The sequence below is a fragment of the Haemaphysalis longicornis genome, unplaced genomic scaffold (genome assembly GCF_048455015.1).
Source record: "Haemaphysalis longicornis isolate Haplotype H1 unplaced genomic scaffold, Haemaphysalis longicornis Haplotype H1 scaffold_6, whole genome shotgun sequence".
Classification (NCBI taxonomy): Eukaryota; Metazoa; Arthropoda; class Arachnida; order Ixodida; family Ixodidae; genus Haemaphysalis; species Haemaphysalis longicornis.
This window is the reverse complement of record NW_027526407.1, coordinates 152,890,426-152,907,086: the sequence shown is the minus strand read 5'-3', so window position 1 is coordinate 152,907,086 and position 16,661 is coordinate 152,890,426. Positions and strand designations below refer to the sequence as shown.

General features: G+C 47.9%; 1 protein-coding gene across 1 annotated transcript in view; it reads left to right on the top strand.

Moving 5' to 3' along the window:
* LOC144143307 (DNA (cytosine-5)-methyltransferase 3A-like) overlaps nt 1–16,661 on the top strand; it is a 268,623-nt gene that overhangs the window by 118,671 nt on the left and 133,291 nt on the right. Inside the window, exon 9 of the mRNA XM_077675079.1 lies at nt 13,584–13,729. Within this exon, the coding sequence (XP_077531205.1) occupies nt 13,584–13,729 (146 nt within the window). The remainder of the gene's footprint in view (nt 1–13,583; nt 13,730–16,661) is intronic.

The following is a 16,661-nucleotide window of genomic DNA, read 5'->3' as shown; positions in this document are numbered from 1 at the left end:
TCACTAAAAGGGTTCAACTTAAATTGAGAACGACTCAGCGTGCAATGGAGCGGAAAATGATAGGTGTAACATTAGGGACAAGAAGAGAGCGGAGTGGGTCAGGGAACAAACACGGGATAAGGACATAATAGTAGAGATTAAGAAAAAGAAATGGTCGTGGGCAGGGCATGTAATGCGAAGGCAAGATAACCGCTGGTCATTAAGGGTAACAGAGTGGATCCCTAGAGAAGGCAAGCGTTGCAGGGGGCGGCACAAAGTTAGATGGGGAGATGAGATCAAGAAGTTTGCGGGAATAAATTGGTCACAGTTGGCACAGGGCCGAGGTAATTGGAGAATAATGGGAGAGGCCTTTGCCCTGCAGTGGGCGTAGATAGGCTGCTGCTGCTGCTGCTGCTGATGATGATGATGAAGTACTTAGCAGTCATTAGGATTAGTTATTTCACGGTAAATTACACAATCATCGGCGAATAGTCGATTGAGGAAGAGATGTTCTTAGGTAGATCGTAATATATATTAGGAAAAGAAGGGGATCTAACACAGAGGCTTGTGGTACATCAGAAAATACAGGGCATGCAGGTGAATTGTAGTTGTTAGTAGCAACGTACTGTGTTCGATTAACCATGAAGTTTTCAATTCATATTAGTATGTTATAATGAGTATTTAGTTTGCTTTATTTTAATAACAGAAGACGCTGCGAAACGGTATCAAAGGCTTTTTGGAAGTCGAGAAAGATACAGTCAACGAAAGAACCGCGATCCGTGACAGAAAATAGGTCATTAGTAAACAGTAGGAATTGGGTTTCACAGGAGTGATACTTCCTAAAGTCATGCTGATATTTCTTGAAGAAGATATTAGATTCAAGAAACGTTACAAGATGAGAATAGATGACATGCTCCTAGAGTTTACAAGGGATACTAGTTAGGTGGATTGATCGGTAGTTGGTGGGTTGTGTACAGTTACCTTGCTTCAGTACTGGAGCCACTCTCCCCGCCTTCCAATCACCGGGTAGAATCGAACATTCCAGGGACTGAGTGAAGATTTTAGAGAGTAATATTGATAATTACGTGGCAGTATGTTTTAAAAACTACGATGTAATTCCATCGATACCAGGTGATGAGGATGATTTCAAGTTTGAAATGAGCTTTGCTATGCCCTCACATTCGACAAAGACCGGGTTCATTGTAGGAAAACACACATCGCTAAAAGTTGGTGTACTGCAGTTAACGTCCTTCGAAAAGGACTGCAGGAAAATACTTTCCAATGCTATACAGCATTCATTGGCCGGCATAACATTTCCTCGGTTATCGCAGAGTGTGATCGCTTTTTCTTTGGCTCCATTGAATGTCTCCCGAAATTTACGCGGGTTAGTTTGAAGTATCGAAGGAAGTGTGGTGGAAAAGAACAGATGTTTGGCCTCTTTCATAGCTTGTTTATATTCGGAAACCGTGGTGTTATAAAGAGACCACCTTTCGCTGTTTTTAGCTTTGAACGCCTTCCTGTACAGCCTCTTTTTTTTTTGCGAAGCCTATTTAAGGCGGATGTAAACCACGGGGAGCGGTAGGCACAATGGACGGTACGGAGAGGGACAAATTCATTTATTAGCGATATTACCTTATTTTTAAGCATGATCCAGTTTTCATTGAGGGAGCGTAGAGAAAACCGCGTAAATATGAATCAAGAAAAATAGAAAGTTCGTTAACAGAATCAGTCAGCCCTTTTGTAATCGCGTATGACGTTAGTACGGTGCGCGTGACGGAAAAGGTTAAAGTTAGCGATAAAATGCAGTATGCAGTGGTGGCTCAGTCCGGGTAGATGTTCAATTGATGATATGCTAGTAGGCGTGGTAGTTAAAATCAAATATAAGAAATTGGAAGTAATTCAAATAACACGTGTTGGATGTCGCACTGCCATGGTTATATTAAAGTCTGGCACAAGTGTTTATAAATGCAGTGCTTTCAGATGAACGTGACACAGATAAGGTTTGGTCGGAACCCCCCAAAAAATTACGCCCACCTCCCCTCGCGGGACCCCTGGTGTGATGCGACGCTGAGAGGGGTGTTCAAGCGCAAGCGGAGAGTAACCGTCTACCGAAAGGCCGCCGTTGAGCGGCACACCGGTTATATGCGCAGCGCGCCCAAAGCTATGACGCAACACAATCCAACACAATCCACTTTAATCTAATCCAATCTAAACCCAATCCAAGCCAAGCCAATCGAATCCAATCCAATGCCCCTCGCGAGAGGGTGTTCGCTATCGGAGGGGAGAGGGGGTGAGCGAAGGATAGTGCGGACGGCGATGACGGACACACGCATGAAGGACAGGGCCGCCGACAAGAGATGCTCTAAGCGTCGCATCTAATATCAGCGAAGTTGAAATCACCAAGCTGAAAAATCTGGGAAGCTGGATAGCATACTGTTAGGTTGTTTAGAGCATCGTGTAGGGAATCACAAAACGTAGCAGGAGAATTGGGTGGGCGATAGCACGCGCATACAACGACACCCTGACGATCAATTCTAACGCATGCGCACACAAGTTCAAGGGAGCAAACAATGGGTATAACATGCGATTGTATTTCATGTGAGACAGCTATCTAGACTCCGCCACCCGTTCTTGATTGGCGGTCGGATCGGTAAAGTTGAAATTCCTTAGCACAGTGAAAAACTTCAGAATCACTAATTTTGCTCAATAACCATGTTTCGGTTAACACAACAATATCAGCATAGCACTCATCGATAACTGAAGATGAATCGTCGCGTTTGTTAATTACACTACAGATGTTAGTAAAAAGGAAAGAAATTTCATTCTTCGCACAAGGTTGATTTTTAGACTGGGATTGCTGTTGCGGGCTGCTGGCGTTACAAAGAGATGCAGGAGGTGACTTAGGAACAGCTGATCCGGGGGATTCGAGAAACATTATTAGATGCGGCGCTGAGAGGAGCATCTATTGCCGGCGGCCCTGTCCTGCGCCCGTCGTCGTCGGCCGCGTCCGCACAGCTGCGTCTCTCCTCCGCTCACCCTTCTCCTCTCTCCGATAGCGAACCTCTCGCCCAACATCTGCGGGCGCGTGGCGCAGCGCACTCTCACTCCGCCGGTGGGGGGCGCTGCGCGCGGCGCAAGCGCACTGTGCGCATGTGCAGCGCCCTCTCTCTCCGCGGTCTCCTCTCCTTCGGGCGTGATGCGTATATAGAGCGGAGTGCCGCGCTCCGGCCGGTCTTTCAGTCGACGGTCGTCCGCACTACGTTGCTCTCTCTCTCTCTCTCTCGCATTACCCGACGATTTCTCACGCAATTCGAGTAATCGACCCAAAGGAAACGCACAATGGAACCCCCTTCAGCGTCGCATCACACCAGGGTTCCCGCGAGGGGAGGTGGGCATAATTTTTTTGGCAGTGGCTATTTTGCCGGCAGCCGGCAGATTACCCTGGGAGAAAAGTTGCCCAGTTCCTTCCCATTGGCTGGCCCAGACCACGTGATTATTCTGCCGGCACATTTCCTCCGGGGCTATTTTGCCGGCTGCCGGCATATTTTCGCAGGGGCTATTTTGCCGGCTGCCGGCACATTTTCACAGTTGCCATTTTGACGGCAGCCGGCACATTGACCTGGGAGAAAAGTTGCCGGCAATTCCTCGGCAATGCTGCCTCGGTGCGCCAATGCTGCGGCAGGCGGAGATGTCAACTTTGACGTTGGGGACAAGTTTTCGAGCTTTGCCGAGCTTGAAGAGTAGAGTGATTTGTACAGTTCAGTTAATTACGTCAAGTTATAGATACGAGTCGGTAAGATAGCGGCGGGTATGTAGAACTTTGACTCAGCCCGAGGCGAAGTTTGACTTTGATTTGTTCTTGTTTCCAGTTGCCGTGTGTGCGTATCAGCAAGCAGCCGAGAGCAAAAGTTTGGCAGTGTAGTGATTGTGCATAAGTCGCTGTTTTTAAACTGTCTGATTGTTTTTGGTATATGAACGCAAAATTAGATGTTTATTTGACGTCTGCCTCTTTGCATAATTTCATTCAGAAAAATTGTCTTTACTGAAGTTTGTGTTATAAACTTCATAGCATTGAAATAAACAGTGGTTAATTCTAGCCATGTAATCTTGATTTTTCGGCTGATCATTTCTCTATTGTGCGACTTTGCTTCAAATTCTACAAAGGAAACACCAAGGAACATTCAAACTTGTCCCCAACGTTAAAGTAGGTTAAAGTTGACATCTCCGGCTGCCGCAGCATTGGCGCCCAGGGGCAGCATTGCTGGGGAATTGCCGGCAACTTTTCTCCCGGGCTAATGTTCCGGCTGCCGGCAAAATAGCAACTGTGAGAATGTGCCGGCAGCCGGCAAAATAGCACCCGCGTAAATGTGCCGGCAGCCGGAAAAATAGCTCCCGAGGAAATGTGCCGGCAGAATAATCACGTGGTCTGGGCCAGCCAATGGGAAGGAACTGCCGGCAACTTTTCTCCCAGGCTAATCTGCCGGCTGCCGGCAAAATAGCCACTGCCTAATTTTTTTGTTAATGAACAGTTTGTTGTAGCGGACAGTGTACTTCTGCCCACTTACTTTGCGTAAACAATTAGCATTTTTCCTGGAATTACGTGTAACGTTGCACAAGTCTTCGCTGATGCTTATTTTTGTGCTTTAAGTTGAGATTTCTTCGACAGGATAGCATCTTTGATTTTGAATGAGCGAAATTTTGCTATTACTGGCCGGCCTTTGTTGGGCACGTAAGCCCCTAATCTGTGGACTCGCGAAATAGAGTCTTCGGGTATCACAGTTTCAAGAGACGCAGATATTAGAGCGCGAACTTTCTGTTCAGATTGAGCCTAAGATTCCTCAGCTGTGTCCTCAAAACCGTAAAAAATTAGATTGTCCCTTCGAGATCGGTCCTCGAAGTTGTCTATGCGAGAGCGCAGCTCGGCGGTTTCCACTCAAACAGTGTCTGTGGCCACTTGGTGTACTTGGACTTCTTGGTTCTCGTCTAGTAAATTTACCCGAGCTTCAACCGCGGCCAGTCGAGAGTTAATATCCGAGATCGTTTTCTCTAACTTGGTTTGGCTCGACTTTACTTTATCTAATACTTTCTTAAGCTCATCGTGACGGGAATCATCATGGGAAGTAATTGATTTAAAACCGTCCTTAGCTCATCAGACAGTGTGGTAACATCTGTGATGTCGGTAGGCCCAGGGTTTTGCTCAACGTCGCCACACATTAGTAATAATTTAGCAACCCGAACACAATCAGCTGTCACAGACAACAATACGCTGGGGCTAGGAAGGAGCAGCAAGAATGCGTTATTTGAATGCTTACAGTTAAGAGATGGAGGAGTACCAACCTGTACAATAAAGCAGAACGGCGTTAGGAGCGGCCGCATGGCTGCCGCTGCTTCCTACCCACTGAGGCGCCGCGTAGAATGGAAGCTCTTTAAGTCCTCTGCGTGCAGCGGTGGCGCTGCTGTCAATAGTGCGTAGTTGTGAAGTGGAATCCAGGTGGGCATTGTGACGTAAGGCGATGACGCACAGCTTCCGGACGAATTTTGGGCCACCGGCGTAGCATGCGGCAACGTGTCCAGTTCACTGACGTTGAACGGCAGCAGACTGGGCTGGTTCCGTGAAGCTTCCACTCTGGGGAAAGCCACGTGCTTGGAACCACATCCGCGCATGTCGAGGTCAGCAGCATCTGTACAATAAAACAGAACGGCGTTAGGACAGGCCGCATGGCTGCCGCTCCTTCCTGCCAAAATTCAAGGAGATGTGGCGCTAAAAAATGTGGGTATCAAATTGAGGGTCTCGAGGAGTGAAATCACGTGGGACAAACAAAAAATGCTTCTTGGTCATAATCATGACTTGGTTATCGTAACTTGTATTAGTGAAGTAAAAACGCAAGAAATTGCGCGTGTTCTGGACTTTTTCGCAAAGGCACCATAAAAGCTTGAGCCGTTATATTCCCATCGTGCGTTGATATAGTCCTTGCGTGTCTACTAAAAATTATTTTAGTCGATTATAGCACGTATTTTTAGGAAAAGCACTTACAACAATGCAAAAAATTGGGTTTTTCCAAACTTCAGTCCTAAAAAAAGCACCAAGGCCCTCAAGGTAAAATTACATGAGATGGCTCATTATACGTCATGAACTTCAATTTTAACCGAATCTATGACTAACCATGACTACGTCATGATATAACCATAACACATTTTTGTCCCGAATGATTCCCCACATCGATACCTTGAATTTGATTCCCCACATGCCCTCGCAGCGTCATTTTGAATTTTAACCCAATCTATGACTCATTTAGGCCAGCCTGATGACTACAATCAGGAAGTATTTTTTTATTTACCCCGCGTGATTGTACTCAAAATGTACTCAAAACTCAAAATGTACTCACTCAAAATGTACTCAGAACACACAATGTACTAAAACTCAAAATGTACTCAGTACTCAAAATGTATTCAAACTCAAAATGTACTCAGAACTCACTAGGTCTCAAGTGTACTCAAACTAAATCGGACTCAAACTCAGTCGGACTCACTCGGTTCAGACTCACTCAAGCTCAAACTCACCATCCCACATTAGCCTCGCGCTCACTCCAACTCAAACTTACGCGAGAGTCTGAGTCCAAATGAGTCTGAGTGAGTGGACTCATGAGTGAGTTCGCCGACCATGGGCGCCCCCGACCCTGATATTCGTTGGCCGCTAAGTTCGGTGGCCCCAACAGGCTCGGTGGGAAACATTGGGCATGGCTGACCAAAAATTATTGCCCTTTCACTCTGTGAAGAAGGATGACCTGCAAAGCTGGACGCAGTCCACGGAGTGCACGAAACAAACAAGCTCATCGTAATTTGTGATGGAGCATATTTCCTAGACAATTAGCTGAATGAACCTCTGACGGATTTAAGCTTAGTTTTTGCATATAAGAATTAAATTGCCTGTGTCCCTCCCGTGTCGTAAGCATCTTACTGTTTGTGTGAGGCCAGGTTCAGACTGTTGCCGCAACTGTTGTAATAAATTCAAAGAATGACGTCATTTCACGTCTCAGCCAACCGAACTGCATTGCATGGCATTTTTTTACGTCCATAGATCCCGATACGGGTTTTGCGTCGGTAGTCTAAGCATATCCTAACACACAAACCCAATCCGCTCTACCACTAAGCACTCCGGACTGGTGCCATAGGGCCCTTTCAACGCCCTCGTTTAAATCTCGCACCAGTACAGCGGACATGCCATCCATCAGTACGGGCATGAACCCTATAGCTGCGCGTGCACGCCTCTCCTCCTCCCTCCCACCTGCGGACGCACAAACCGGCAACCGGTCATGTGCGCCTGCTTAGAAGTGATAGACGCCATCGAAAATATCCCCTGAAAGCCCTCTAAAAAAGTGATATTACCTCACGCCGGCGTTCCAAGTGGGCAATTTGCTGTTCATCCGGGAGTGATTCGCTGCTGCCTTAATAGCTGAACTTGAGGCGGTAACGGCGGTGCCAGCAGCTTCCCGTTGTTTTTGCACCTATTCGCGCTGGTGTACGCGCCAACGCTTCGATTGTTGCTCTCCTTCCAAAGGAACAGCATGCATCCGACCCATAACGATATAAAACCTGGTAGCCTTTGAGCTCTATTCTCGCGTACAAACATGCCGCTGTCCGTTCTTCTTCCCCCTCGTATGCATCTTTACTGTTCGTGTAAGATATCTATGCAACACATCAACCCACACCCGAACCACTCGTTTGAGAAAGGCAGCAGACTAACCGCATTGAGTCATATAATTTCGACATCTAAATACCGGCACCACCGGCATTTCATAGGTAACGGCATTAAGCCTAGCTGTGCATGCATGCACCCCTTTTTCTACCTGAAAACCGTGCGCGCACAAACCGGTAACCGGTGATAGCGCATTCTTAGGCATAAAAGACACTAGCAAAAATATCGCTCGGAAGGCCTTCCAGGCTTGAAAAGAAATATGGCCTCAAGCCCGCGCTCCAACTGGGGAAGTTTCTCGTTTACCGGGAGAGATTCGCAGCTACTTGGCGAAGTGAATTTGAGTGAAAACGGCGTCGGCAGTTTTGGTTGTTTTTGTGGGCAGCCCTTTGGTTGCCTTTACCTGGACTTCGCAAGAGCGACGTCTTTTTATGTCGGCTTAACTGATTGAGCGAACACATCATTTACGAAAGAAAGAAAATGAAGAGGAGCGTCTATCGAAGGTTGCGGCTACGGCTACACGTGCAGCTACGGCGTCATCTCTCTCACTGCCTTTCCCTCACATGTTTCTTGTGTCGCCACGAAGGAGCACCCTCCCCCTGACACTTTCAGCAGACGCTGTTCTGTTCTCCGCTAATCCAAACCACGTGACGTTTGCGCGGGAGGTTCAAACTCGATATGCAACAACATGCCCGCTGCTCCCTTTGCGGGGCTAATTCGAACCACGTTACATTTGCGTGGGAGGTTCAAACACAATTTGCAACATGCTGGCCGGCGGCGGCGGCGCATTACGAGGTAGCAGCATATTAGCGCACGTTGCTGCACGTTCCCATGTCACGCGAACACTTCCTGAGACACACCAGAAATGCGGTATGACAGAGAAGACTACGACTCACGCTGCGCACAAATTTCATATTAAGGAGTGTACTAATCGCCAGTGCATTTTCTACGCCTATCCGTGATTGTTTATTTTTCGCAATCATCTGATAACCGCATCCCGCCGTTAGCGGCCGACTACGCAAGTTGCGAAAGGGGCATCGGTGGAGGCGGGGTGGAAAATAGTTTTGAAAGAGGTGTCAGCGGTGGTGAGAAGGAGCCCTGGAGCGGCGCCGAGTAAATCGATGACACCAGAATGAAAACTGGGGAGGTAGACATATACTGCTTTGCAGTAATAAACACCGACGAGCACGGGCGCTCTCGGTCAGTCACCCTCACCATCAGCACGCTCCGTGTCGTCACTCGGCTGGAGGGTACCCCGACCCTCCCACATTCACGAATGCGGAGCTAAATCGTGACAGTGGCGATGACGGAAGAAGCGGAAGAAGCACTCGGAGCTGCCAAAGCCACCGAGAGCGCCGAGACACACCCCCTCACGGCGGCCGCCATTACGCGATGCCGCTGTACGGGAGGCTGAAGCCGTTCGAGGGTGAAGGGTCCGCCTGGCCGGTCTACGACGAACAAGTCGGCGTGTTTTTCCTTGCGAACGACACGCCCGAGGCAAACAAGCGCGACCTTTTTCCTGGCCAGCTGCGGGACCCGCGCGCTCTCCTGCTCGACCTCCTCAAACCGGCCACGCCGCGTAACAAGTCGCTGGGTGAGCTGCTCGCGACGCTGTGCTCGCAATTCAGCCCGACCTCGTCCACCTGAATGGAGCGCTTGTGCTTCAACAACCAGAGCCGCCGTGAAGGGAAGACGTTCGGGCAGTTCGTCGCTGCGCTGCGAGGGTTGGAGAGCGGCTGCTCCTTCGGGGAGCAGCTCGACTCGCTGCTCCTGGACCGTTTCGTCTGTGGCATCAAAGACCCCGCCATGCAGACGCGACTCCTAGAGCTTCCCGACCACTCGCTGGACGACGTCGTGAAGGCAGCGATGGCGATAGATGCTGTCGCCAAGGACGCGGGCGAGATAGCGCGTGCGGCCGGCGCACCGTCGCAGCAGGCAGCAGGGCTGCCTGCTGCGGCGTTCCAGGGTGGTGATTCCACAGAGCCTGAGTTCCAGGGTCCTGCAATTGCTGCACGCGCGTTATCCAGGCGTAGAGAAAACCATGATGGTGGCCCGGTCCCACATTTGTTGGCCTGGCCTAGACCAGGACATTGCCCGCATGTTACAGAGCTTCCAAGTCTGCCAGGAAAACCAGCGAGCATCGCGTCGTATGGAGATCACCCCCTGGCCGTTCCCAGAGAGGCCCTTGTCCCGCCTGCACATGGATTTCTGGAGCCCCTTCAAGGGCCAGTACTTCCTGGTGGTGGACGCCTTCCCCAAGTGGGTGGAGGTACTGCCAGTCACCACTACTTCGGTAGGAGCAACCACTGCGGCGTTGCGGCAAGTCTTCGCAGCCCTGGGGTGGCCGGACGTCATCGTGTCCGTCAACGGTCCCGCTTTCGCCAGCAATGAGTACCTGGCCTGGCTGACGAAAAACGGAATCCGTCGGATGATGGTTCCGCCGCACCACCCTGCATCGAATGGTGCTGCCGAGCGGGTGGTGCAAACGGTGAAGGACAAGCTCAATAGAGCAAAGCTGGGGATGTCCGGACGCAGGTTTCCCGAGTCCTGTTCCAGTACTGGACCACACCCCACGACGTCCCGGGCCATGCCCCTGCGAGTTCCTGCTGGGCTGGGCGGTGAAGACACCATTGGGCGTGTTGCACCCAGACCTGCGGTCCAGACCGCTCCTGAAGCATCTTAAGCAGAAGCTGGCGGCTGACCGAGGTTGCCGTCCTTGGCCTTTGCCTGAGTCTGGGGCTGCGGTTTTTGCCAGGATCTTTCGGCCTGGTCCGCCGGGCATGTTGTCTCTCTTGCCAGTGCGTCATCACTGCTTGTTCGCATGTTGGACGGGACCACGTGGCACCGGCACGCGGACCATGTCAGGCCTCACCTGGCAACCTCAGCCGCCCCTTCAGGAAGCCAGCACGCAGGGAAGCCAACTACACCGGCCGCTGCCAGCACAGCATCAGGGGCTGGCGCTGCTCGCGCCTCTGCGGCGCCACTTGGAAGCCCGGTGCCACCTGCAAGGCTGACGGCTGGTGCGAGAGTGACAGAGGTGCACCTAATGCTGCCACACCTGCTTCGACACCTGTGCTCAGGCGGAGTGAGAGACTGCGGAGACCGCCGGATCGCTACTCGCCTTGGTGACAGGTGGAGTTTTTGTGTTCGTGTTGGACAAACTTGGGGGTGAGAGGTGTGACAAGTGTGTGGCGCCCGCGACCCTAATATTATTCATTGGCCACTAAGTTCGGTGGCCCCATTATGCTCGGTGGGAAACATTGTGCACGGCTGACCAATAAACACCTACGAGCACGGTCGCTTTTGGTCAGTAACCGTCACCACCAACTCTCGCTGCATGTCGTCACTCGGCTGGAGGGTACCCCGACCCTCCCACGTTCACGAATGCGGGGCTGAATCGTGACAGCTTCACCTTTCTCTGTGGCTTAAGAATCCCACCTGCGTTCATTTGTTTTTCTCATGAAGTCCTACGTAGCACAAATTATGCCCGCTTGTCAGCTTTTTAAGCCCTCTCCTGTTCTAAGTTCGCTCAACCCTGTATCCCACATAATGTCTGAGAACTCCTCTAGTAATACAGCTAAGGTTCCTTCGCTAGGCGGGGTTTGGGCTTTGAAAGTTGGTAGTGTGGAATTCCAACGACGGCCTATCTGGACCCAGATATTTTTGTACCCTGTGCTGTAGCAATGCCTGACCGCCGCGTTGGTCACGTGCTCTACATCTGCTGAGGACTAAGAGCCAAATTTTGCTTTGCCAAGTCATAGAAGGTATCAGCCAACCACTACACTTGGGTGACCAGGTCCTTTACCGGTGAGGGAGTGCTGCTTGTGTACTAAAGATCCTTCGCAGTATGGTTAAACCTATCTGTTTTAGTTTCTCAGGCATCTTATATGATGGTTGCTTCCGGAGCAAGCAGCTCTCTATACCTGCGTTTGTTGAACTCAGAGAGCCGGACGTAGAGGGAAAAAAGAGTGGAGAGGGAGACCGAGAGAGAGGTTGCTCGAGACTGTTGACCGGTGCGCTGTCCGCAGACTGGGCGCCTCTGCTTATTCTTGCGTGAGCTATGTGGTTCGCCCCACTCTCAATGCATCTATGAACTGCGGCAATCGATCCAGATTTAAGTTATCTCCTTTCGCCGCTTCTGCGCCAATGGCAACAAGAAACTGCACCTTCTAACGAAGATTTATAATAAACAAATGCACAAAGCATACACTCCTGTCGTAAAATAAACCTGTATTGAGCAGTGTGCGATTCGAAGACACGCCGACATCGCTTCTTCTTGTGTAAACGATGTTTCTCTCTCCATTCTCAAAAAAAACTATTCTTATGGAAGTCCTGGCCGAGAAGATCCAGGATCTGATTAGGTCACCCAAAGGGGCGCAGTCTCCTTCCAACGTCTCCTTCCTGATCTGTTCTCGGTGCAATAAATGTGTGCAGAAACAAGAACCGACAGGCCTTTGTGCAGTTCTTAGCCAATGGAACCACTGATGATTCTAATACTGGTTCAACTTGGGACCAGCAGCAGCTAGAATAAGTTGCTGCTGGTGCACTGGTAGAACCAATAGCATGTGGGTTCAGCTGGGACCAATAGCAACTGGTCCAGACTGGGACCAATAGCGACTGCTCGCAACTGGAATCAATACCAACAGGTCCCAAGTGGGATTTGGCTAACGAACCACTTAAGCAGGAACCACTTGAAACCAGTTCACATTTTTTCATCTGAGGGGGTTAGCTTTGCTTGCACAGCCTGAGCATGTCTGGGCCAATTTTGTCCGGCCAGTTCAAAGCTTTATTTTGGTATACGCAGGGCGTGTACACGATGTCTTTTTGTGTCCTGGCTAGTTCTGTGGAAAGCATTTGTGGCAGCAAATACGGCTGACTGGTGCATCCGTGCATCTACAACACATTGACCAGATGTTGCTGATACCTGGTGTCTACTCACATTTAAAATTAGAAGGTAACCTCTGTTCTTCCGCATGGCTGCCTAATATTTCCCCAGCCAATTCTGTAAATCTAGAGATATCAACCAAGCGTTCGGTGTGTCTGTGATAGAAGGCCTACGTGTACCTTTGATGATAACTAACCTCTACATGACTAGTGGTTGCTGTTTATTCAGGGCATTTTTTACCAATACAGGAAGGTATAACTGTGACTGCTATTTATACGAAGGGTTTGGTGAATGGGGCCGTGGCTGTGTTTTTGGGAAACTCATGCTCCGCAACAATGTAGCTTCATTCGAGCAGCGTGAGGCATTAAAAAAAACCCCGCCATAAAAACGGTGTGCAGTGCACTGGACAGTGCACTGCACTGGACGGTGTGCACTGGACACTTGTCATAGCATTAGTGCAGGCCGTTGGGCACGGGTCGAGTAATCCGGGAGATTGGGCAACAGCAATCGTTTAAGCAGAAATGGTTGCACTTCGTTAATTTTTTTAACTTTCATAATTCAGTGGATTGCATGTGTGCAGGCCACTTTTGACTTTCGCGATTGGCTATGGCGGCCCAGAGGCTAAGGCAGTGCTGACCACAAAGAAATGGGTTTTATCTAATCAGAAGCAACCATTGTTGGTGGAGGCAAATAAAAAGAAAAAAACGGCTGTCTGAGGAGATGTTGTCACGTTGTGAAGGAATCTGTAGCATTTCACTATGATGTGCCCCTTAGCCGTGGTATTTCTTAAGCTTGTTACTCAATTTATACTTTTGCTAGACTTCGAGGTCTAATTCCCCTCTTGGAACTTCAGCGAAACTGCATACAAAACATTTTATCAAATTCGGTAGTGATCTGGAATGATTTTGTTCATGACATGTCCTGGAGCCAAAGTGTGCAATACATATTCTTGTGGTGACAGTGCTTGCTTTGCAGCATTGCACTGCGAGCTGTGTTGAATGACGTAAGTTGACCTGTGCATTCCAGGCAAGCTGGTCTTGGAGAAGTTGGGCCTATGTGTGGAGGCATACTTTGCGAGTGAAGTGGACACGGATGCGATCAGAGTGTCCATCAGTCAGCATGGCTCTAGCGTCATTCACCTGGGACGAGTGGAAGAACTGGACGAAGAAAAGGTCAGTGCATATGGCACACTCAACTTGCATGTTTTACTTACTTTATTTGAATATTAGTTATACCTTCGAAGAAAAACTAGAGGTTGTCAATGCATCGGCAAGTTACTGTTGATTGTGAATTTCAATAAGCGCAAAAGAAAATGGATGCGGTCAAGAAAGGCACAACACGTGGCTAACCATTTACAATCATTTGTTGCGCTGAAGTGCTTCATAATAAATGGCGAGGCCCATGTTCACATCCATGTGCAGACCCGACAAATTTGGTGTATATTGTGTTTATGTTGTCGCATATTATCTGCAGGGCGAACAACATCAGTTTAAATCACCTTTGTGTCAATATTCTTTAATCTGCAATTGTTCTTTTTTTGCAGTGTTTAAGAGGATAAGAATTCGTTGCATGGGGTGATGTAATGTTTAAACTCATTTACCTGAAAGTAATTAGTTGTTGTTGCTTCCACAAAATTGCACATGTTGATTTGTTGGTGTGGGACCCTCCTTTTGCATGCTTGTATCTCTGTAAAGAGGTTGTCTTGAGTGCTTCTGCAACCTCCCTCACAAAAATTCTTCTACAAAAACTAATCGCCGCATAAGCCTTTTGCCACCAATAGGCTTATATATGTAGGTATATATTGTGTTTAGTCTAATATGGCTATTAGTGTGTATTTGTGTGATCGGCCTATTTGTCTCTACTGGTGTAGTATTGGTTCTATTAGAGCCAGTTGCAAGTTGAAACAATTCAGTGAAAAGTGGCAGCACATTTTAGTAGTGTTTAGTAGGGTATACACACGCAAACGTTTGTGCCTGACTGAGCTCTTGCTGAATAATTCAAGTATACGTAGATTAGTAACCTGATCAAGGACAATTAAAGGGGAAAAAAAAACAGCGCAGAGACGGAAACTAACGGACGAAAAGACAGTACTGTCTTTTCGTGCGTTAGTCCCCGTCTCTGCGCTGTTTTTTTTCCCCCTGAGATGTCAAACCAACTAGCCCAATCCCAAGCTTTAGACAATTAAAGGGTAAATTATCATTTGGATCTATAACATAGATGTGATCAACAAAGCTTAAGTTAAATCTTTATGGTGCAGCTACAGGTACACGTCCAGTACATAAATGGCGGATAAACATCACTCTAATTGTGAAGATACCTCCTTATTCATTCACCTTTCCTTAATATAGAATTCAAGTGTCATATGGTCGTCATCAGCTGTTCGTTACCTAGCATAGGAGAATGAACAAAAATGTTTGAAGCAGTGTGACAGGTCCAAGATGGGGCAGGCGGCGGACCGGTTCACAGTTGTGAAGGTTAAGGTGGCTGCTACACATATCTCCAACATTTTTTATGGTTTGATGCACATGCGTTTGATGTGAAATACAACTACATGCCGCTTACTTCTAGATAACATCTTGCCAAGCTTAACACGCACCAACTGGACTTTTTTATTGTCCCCATATTGATCATTCATTCACAAGCTTCGCAAATCATGGCTTGATGTTATTGCACGATTGATAAAAAAAAGTTCGTGGCATTGCTAGATTTGTCGCTGACTCTCAGTTTTCTTCATTTCTGATGGCAGCATGGATTTTAGGCAGAAAATAAAAACAAATGCTTACATTCTTTGCCCACTAATATAAAGAGACTATTATGGATATTTACGCGATCAGAACACTTCACGATGTCATCCACTACGAAAGGTCTGGTTTGAGCGTTCTCATTTTTACATTGTCTTTTGCATTCCAGAAAAAATAGGTATTATTGATCCATTGGTATATATTCTTAAAAAACAAATATATCTCAATTATTTCTTAGTTGAGCTATACAAACTAATATATATGAAATATTTTCCCGCTCTACTAGTTTTATTAGTATTTGTATTCTAATAGATACTAATAGGTTTGTTTGTTTTATACTAATTCATCTAATACAAAGACTAATAAAACTTAGACAAGATACAAGTTTGTATGAAATTTGTATGAGATACAAGTTTGTATGAAAGTGGTATAAGGGATAAATACAAAAATTTATCCCTGACACCAGTTTTCATTAGAATTAGTCTAAGGCTAAAGCAGTGCAACATGCAGAATGTAAGTTGGCAGTCGTAATGAGTGACCGTCCTTTTTTCAGCCATGTTTGTTTATGGTATTTAGGACTGCTAAACTATACTCAGCCGGTGGTCACTATTTCTGACAAAAAACAAGATTGAGACTGTGACCACGGTGTAAGAATGTTTAGGTGTTGACACTCGCCGGCCGCCGCGGCGGAGAACGCGGCCAGATCGTGTTCGCCCTTAGTACATGCGCAGACCGCAGCGGCGCGGGGGCGCTGCGAATGAGGGGCCGGCTATCGCTTGCGGAGTAGCGGGTGCAGCTGCGGTGGATGCGCGGCGTGCATGACTTTCCGTGTCATTCACGCCGCTGCGTTTCGGTGTTTTCTGCTGCCAGAGTGAGGAGTAGACATTATGATTCAGCTTCCACGTTGTGTTCGTCACCGATCACTGCGGCACCAGCCGCAGTGAGCGTTGTGGAACTCACGCGGTACAGCAAGGCGACGCAGTGCGCGGATATCGCGGTCTATGCGCTTTTTCGATGGCAAATCCCTGCGAACGGCACTTGTAATGCATTGTGTTTTCTCCAGCAAGAAAGGCGACTTGTATTTAAAAATGTGTGTTACACATAACGTCTATTTTGGCTTTCGTAGAACAAAAATATTTGTTTATCTTTATGCTGAATGTATACATGGGTAATCAGGGGCCTAGACAGAGCAATGCTATTAACACACCGAATCGTTATATTAAAATTTAAAAACAAAGACAACAAGAATGTTGGTTTGTTCAGAAGTATGAGAGCCCTGTACGTACCCGTATTTTTGTGCAGATATTACGTCTACGAAACAAATAACACAGACATTACTAAGGCAGGAAAACAAAAATTGCTT